Raw genomic sequence first — 7,075 nt, forward strand, 5'->3', positions numbered from 1 at the left:
TTAGTTGGTGAATCAATAGTGAGAGAAGTTAACCCCTTGCAACCACAAATCTTGAGATTCTCAAGTAAAGAAAAATCCAAAACCATGGAGGAAACGACCTCGTGGGTAAGCGAATTCACCGAGTCTAAACAAAGCGTCTTCACCACGAAACCACTTGAGTCGTTGACAGCTCTTGGAATCTGATCGTTGATCTCGAGACGCCAGCAAAAGCTTTCTTCTTTCTTAGAACCATCAGAGAAGAAGAAGCTCATATGCACGACGTTATGAGGTGCGAGAATAGTGGACACGAAGGTTGACTTGTCAACGTGTAACTCCAGCTTCCGTGTGTTTTTAGACGGGTCGTGTTCGTCGAAGTTGTTGATGAAGCTAGAGACGGCGTGAAATATGTCTTTGATGGAGCCGTTATGGCTGTGAGCGACGAGTAAGGCTTGATTCCAAACGGACCTATACCGTGTGGAGACGAAAGGGATAAGTCTTGCGGATTCAAAAGGGACGAAGCCGATGATATAGAGGAGAAGCTCTAGTGGTAAGGTAGAGAGGATGTCTGGTTTGTATTCGTTCATGGTGAGGTGCTCATGAATTTGCGGAGGAGAGGTTTTGAGAAATAAGTACGATTATGGTACGTACGGATGTTGGGTTTTTATAAAACTGTATCCTCGGCGCTGATCATGCTATTTTTGTTGTTAGAAACACTTCTTTATATAAATTTTGTTTATTATATAAAAAGGCTAATACGTAAGTACATCCTATGATGACATTTTGTCTCCATACTGTATTTCAACATATTCAAAGCTGGTTTCAAAATAACTTTGTCATCAGTGTCATGATAGAGAGTCAGACTAGATATTGTGATTTTGTTGTGTCATCATCGCAACAATGGCGATGAAAACAGCAAGGGTAAATATGGCGATTAAACCAGTTCTTGAGTACCAATTTCTTTTCAGAAAATAAGGATTTGGCATGATTAGTGTCTAATTAAACAAGTGAAAGCGACTGCTTTGGCTAATATCATTTAAACTCATATAAACGTCCGTACAATATATTGTAAAACTGTATGAGTAGGATCGGAGGTATGGTTAATGCAAGTTACGTTCCTGCTTAAATGCATTTGTAGAAGATATGACGTATGAAATCAATCAAATTAATAAGTTGACCGTCTAGAATATTGGAGATTTTGTTAGGAAAGCAACACACCACCTACATACATTAAAATCTAAAGCAATTTATTCAGGCAGAGTTGAAATTTCTATAGTTTAAGTCAAAGCAATACCTGTATTAAAAGCGTAAGACATTTTTGATATCCACTTAATAGATCTATTGATTGATTTATACCTTTAACTAGTTAGACATTTTTTGAACCTTCTTTAATTAACTCGGTGCAGAGTTTGAAGTTCTTTGAGAGAACACACAATGGCAAAGAAACAGAACAAAAGCAGAGAGAAACTTCTAGAAGACTAGAAACGCATAAAAGAAAGCAAAAACACAGTGTAAAGTGTTCGACAAGATCAATCAAGGTGTTGAAATCAAGGCATAAAAAACACTAAAAACCTAAACGACATAAAGGAAAGAGACTCTTTTGCAAGACCTAAGACGAACGAAAACGCTGGCTTTATCTACTATTCCTTCTGAGCCTATGGACCCGCTGGTTAAGCTTCTCGATCTTGGAGACCATATTCGAAACGCTGTAAAGAATCCAGTAAAAACCGAGAGCCAAAGCGATGAGGAGGAAGTTACGTTGAGACTTGAAGATAGATTTCTGGTAACGGAGAAGCTCCGAAGCGGTGCAGGAATCTCCATCGCATGATATTCGAGTCTCGTACTTCCAGTAGATATCCATGAGGAGGAATACACAGAATGGGATTATCGCCAACAACGGTTTCAAGAGATAACGAGTGACCACGGCTAATCCCTTGCGGAGAAAGTTTAGCCCTGGCATCGTCAAGAGGATGACCATGATCGCTTCAAGCGCTGTGGCGTAGGCTAAGATTGTCCATTCCAGAGCCATTGTTTTACCCAGTGCTGGTTTCGGAGATTTTTGTGTTTTTTTTCTTTCTGGTGATCAATGTAGGTTTCTAATATTTACGGTTTGAAGCTTTGCTCTCGGCGGTGTTTATATATTAGTAATGTAAAATTTCCTAATCCTATTTTACATATTAAAAGAAATATGGAAAATATTGATTGGTTTGAATTTCCTATTAATTAAACTCTCCTTTTTCTTTTTTTCTCAAACTATGTAACAATTTTTTTTTTGTTTCTCACTAATTGAATCAACCTATCAATGAATTGGGATTCTACAGTTTCTAGTTTTATTTTAGAAGGATATTGGGACCATTATATTAACATATCAAATTCATATACAGTAGAACCTCTGTAAATTAATACTCGGTAAATTAATAACCTCTATAAATTAATAAACTTTTTCGGTCCCAAGTTGGGACTAGTGAAATTTTGGACACTATTCAATAAAATAACAAATTAATATTTTTTTGAAAATCCCATGTAAAAATATGGTCTCATCAATATCATAAATTAATAATCAAATAAACTAGTATATATATATATATATATATCTAAGAAAATCTAGTGAAATATGAATCTATTGTTGTTTGTTTGTTCTTAAATTTGCATTCTTGCTGGAGAGCATCTCTAATCTTTCTGACTGCATCAAAAACTTATGGTATTGTCTTCTCAAATCGCATCCAAAAATTGTAAAGAGTTCTTGATGCAATAATTGCTTCTTTACGTGTAACTGATTCTAAATGTACCGTCATATCTTCTTCAACTACATCATCACCTTGAAAAATAGTAGTAGCAATTTCTTATAAACTCTGAATTTCTGATAAAAAATTCTTTTCATAAATTAATATTTTATTAATTTATTGATAAATTAAAACCTCTATAAATTAATAAAATTTCATAGTCCCGACCTTATTAATTTATAGAGGTTCTACTGTATATCTCTTTTATTTGCATTTCAGGATTTTTTATTTGCTTATCAATTTATTCAATCAATTAATTTTCGACCAATCAAATTCATAGAAGAAAAGAGGAAAAAATGAAAGAAATAATTAAATGAAAAATAAAATAAAATGGTAATAGTATAAATAAATATGGTGGTTCGACACGTTGTTTTATTCTTTTTCTTTTTCTACTGTTACATTGATTTTAAAGTCGAAAAAAATAGAATATATTGCCTTTTCTTATAAGTTACAATTTCCTATTAGAGTAGGATTAGGGTTTTGGCTCTTAGTTGTGTATTGCATATTGCGTCAGCTATCTAATCTTCTCCTTGTTTGTAATTTTTTTTTTCTCTTTCGTCTCTCTCCTTCACTCGATCTTCTTATTTTCTTCTTCAATCCTTTCTCTCCATCCATCAATGGCCTCGAAACTTGATTCGGCTGCAGTCCTGCAAGAGAAGAATCGAGAGTTGGAATCCCAATTGGTGAAACTCAAGCAAAAAGTCACCAACTTAGAAAATATTGTTGATCAATTGCTCAAAGCTGTTGGCGCAAACGATAAGAAAGGTGTATATATTCGTCGTCTCTCGATCTTCTTCTTCAATTTTTTCTCCGATAGGAGTTTTAGTTTGGTTTATGAATCTATCGAATCTGACCCTTTTTGTTTTTTTTAGGTATTGCGATGGAGGTGGAGAAGAAGGATGAGACAGAGACTGATGAATCGGAGCAAGTGGTGAACCCATGGGAAGTATCTGCTAAAGTCGGAGAGAAGATAGATTACGAAAAGATTATTAAAGAATTTGGCTGCAAAAGGATCGACCAGTCACTGATCGATCGTGTTGAAAGACTGACTTGTCGTCAGCCACACGTTTTCCTCCGCCGTGTGTACTGGTCAACTTTGTGTGTATACAGTACTCTGTATGAAAATGTGGCCAAGATTTCACCATGCGTAACAGATAATAAGGTGAGTATACTCTCTCTATCTCCTTGAATTACACAATGTGGCTCATGAGTAGCTTTGAGTTACTGGTTTTTCATATTTATATGTCTTGCGTTTCTAGGCTAGATCAATATTTGGCTTAACCGGTGAAGATCATATCGGGAAACGTACACTTTTTCCCTGCAGTGCAGGTACGTCTTTTTTTTGTCCTGGTGGTGTGGCTACATGAATTCTAGAATATCATATTTTAAATTGGATCCCATAAATATTTGCAGGCAGCTCCCACATTTGTTCTCGGGAATGGACGAGCTCCGTTGCTTGATTCCTTGTGCAATTGACCAGGATCCTTACTTTAGAATGACTCGTGATGTTGCACCTCGGTTAGGATATAGCAAGCCTGCTCTAATTGAGTCATCATTTTTTCCAGCTCTGCAGGCAAGTGTTTTCTTAAACTACCTTGTCTATAATAAGAATATATATAGATATGTGCTTACACCACACTTTCTTGCTTTCAAACTGTTAAATGCCTTGGTCATTTCTCGCAGGGACTGAGTGGAAAAATGTCTGCTAGTGATCCAAATTCCGCCATCTATGTGACTGATACCGCAGAGGACATTAAAAACAAGGTGAGTTCTGTAATTTAAATTTGTTTTGTTATCCCCAGTAGTTGCTTCCCATGCATCTATAATTAACAAACAAGTCCACATATTGTCTGGTTTGAAGGGCACCTGAATTCTTCCCGCTTATATTGTCGTTTTAAAAATTTAGGCACTCTGTTTGTGTAATGGCATTTAAGTGTCAAACTTCATAGATCAATAGATATAGCAGTACGTCCTAGTAATGAAATCAGATCATTGCTTCCATTATCTAAATTTGATGCGGTTCCATATATGCAGATAAAACAGATATGCATTTAGTGGTGGGAAAGAAGGCAAGGAGGATCAAAAACAACACGGATCAGATCTCGAGGTACCAAATTCCTTGTTTCGCCTTTTCCCCTTACTCTGTATACTTGCAAAACTGTTTTCTTGATATATTACTTCATACCAAGTAAAACTTAGTCTTTAATTTTCTGGTAATAATCTCGTTTCCACTATTTTACTCACAGAAAGACATACCGTTCAAGTATTTGAGTTTCTTCCTCGAAGATGATTCTGAACTTGACCATATTAGAAAGGTACGTACAAGCTCTCAATAAGTTTGTTATGAAGATCACTGCAGAGATGGACGAATTTTGCATATCGTGGTTTTGTGAATATATATTGTATATATATATATATATATTTCAGGAGTATGGAAACGAAGAGATTTTGACCGATGATGACAAAACGAATGGAAAAAAAAAAAAGATGTTGACCGGAGCTGTAAAGAAGCGACTCACCGAAGTCTTGACAGAAATAGTTGAGAGACACCGCAGGGCACGAGCTGCTGTTACCGATGAGGTAAAAAAATGTTATTCTCTAACTATCAAGATTTGATATCTCCCCACTCTACTAGGAATTTTGACTAACGGAAATTTTCAGTTGGTAGATGCATTCATGGCCGTGAGACCTCTCCCAAGCATGTTCGAGTAGGATCCAGAAACCAGAAGAAACCTTTTGGCACCTCCTCCCAACTTCATATGTCAAAGTTAATTCATTTTGTCTTCACTTGGAATTGGGGATGCATCTTTGTGTATAACAAAAAAAAAAAAAAAAAAGGGTGAATTACACCAGCTAAATGAAAAAAATACTTTTTTTTTTGTAAAGAGGAAAAAAAAAGTCTATAATATAAATTAGTAAGTGATTTATTTGATCATTCGCTCTCAATCTCACTCGAGAGATGATTGTTTAAATTGTTTCAAGTAGGTTTCTTATGTGTCTTTATATCTCGTTAAAAAAATTTAAGCCATGTTAACACTAGAAATGAGGGTATTAATAGTAGTACATTATAGTGTTTTTAATTGAGTTTTGAGAAAATTTACATAGAGTTTTCGAAAAGATAAACGCATAAGATTCTTGTTGCAGGAAGTTTTGATAAATGTAAAAAGGAGGTAGACCCATCTTGATCTTGTTGCAGTATTTGATTTGGTACGGTCGTTTACAGATCACAAACTGAGTTAGTTTAGAGTTTTGATCGAACCAACAGATTTAACTAAGTTAGGATTTTATATACCAGTTTAAGTCTGATTGTGAAAGACCTCATTAAGAAGCTTTGTTGCTAATGCTTTTTTTGACACACAGAGGCACGGTAATTAATTACTAGAGAACAATGAGAAAGCTTATGTAGTTGCTAATTGTCGTAGTCCTGAAAGATGCAACAAGTCATTAATTGGAGAACTGTTTCTCTTAACGTTGTTACTTTCATAAGGTTTGTGGCCTCACCTTAAGGTTTGTGGAACTGATAAGGAACTTTCTGCGGTTGCGGGTTGCCAATGTAAGAGTTGGATTCATTGGAGATAACAACCATCGTGTGAGACTTTTTAGGCTATGAACTCCTGTTATAACATTGAATCTTGATTTACATTTTTACTTAACGAGCTTTCTTATATAGTTATGTTATGAACTAGATCTAGGCCTACTGTTCTTTAGAAGATGAGAGAGGATCATGGATCTTCAATTAAAATCTTCTGAGGTTATCTTTAGGAACTATTTTCAGTGCGATCATTTTTAAAGTATATAAGCAAGCTCTTTAAAATATATATATATATCTTCTTGCTTCTTGGCATATTAGAGGATTTACAGTGGGGAGTACCTCTACAATCTTTCAAATATATTATTCTAATAAGTTTTGTTAATTTTATTTTTTATTTAAAATTTAGTTTCTAAATAAAATCCAGAACCAGTTGTAATGAGACATTTGTCAAGTAAGTTTTCACAAAATTCTCAAAGTTTATCATTTGAAAAACTCACTTAATTCCTTTTCTTACTTTTTCAATATTATATATTTTTCGTGGGTGAAAGACTTATTGAGAGACTCACACTCAGTAGCTGAAATACTCCAAAGCTGATTGTTTATGTTTTTTTTTTCTAGACTTCATTTGAAAAAATATGTATATATATATATATATATATATATACACTCACCACATAAATCCAACAAATTCATAGGCCAGCCAAAAAATACTTTTGAGCTAACAAATGGAAAAGGAAGGAAAAAGAAGAACTAAAAGAATGTTGAACGATATACAACAGAGCAA

General features: G+C 34.7%; 2 protein-coding genes and 1 long non-coding RNA gene across 3 annotated transcripts; 2 read left to right on the forward strand and 1 right to left on the reverse strand.

Moving 5' to 3' along the window:
• LOC104699324 lies at nucleotides 1,598-2,040 on the reverse strand. The gene has a single exon (XM_010414644.2). The coding sequence runs from the start codon at nucleotides 2,003-2,005 to the stop codon at nucleotides 1,610-1,612; it is 396 nt and encodes a 131-aa protein (XP_010412946.1). The 5' UTR covers nucleotides 2,006-2,040; the 3' UTR covers nucleotides 1,598-1,609.
• LOC109125264 (tryptophan--tRNA ligase, cytoplasmic-like) lies at nucleotides 3,625-4,219 on the forward strand. The gene is made up of 3 exons (XM_019246414.1): nucleotides 3,625-3,921; nucleotides 4,019-4,088; nucleotides 4,173-4,219. The coding sequence occupies exons 1-3, from the start codon at nucleotides 3,640-3,642 to the stop codon at nucleotides 4,217-4,219; spliced, it is 399 nt and encodes a 132-aa protein (XP_019101959.1). The 5' UTR covers nucleotides 3,625-3,639.
• Nucleotides 5,014-5,550, forward strand: LOC104699326. Its single transcript, XR_002038526.1, has 3 exons — nucleotides 5,014-5,074; nucleotides 5,187-5,339; nucleotides 5,421-5,550. It is a non-coding gene; the product is annotated as an uncharacterized LOC104699326 (long non-coding RNA).

This window comes from Camelina sativa, chromosome 6, assembly GCF_000633955.1.
Source record: "Camelina sativa cultivar DH55 chromosome 6, Cs, whole genome shotgun sequence".
Lineage (NCBI taxonomy): Eukaryota > Viridiplantae > Streptophyta > Magnoliopsida > Brassicales > Brassicaceae > Camelina > Camelina sativa.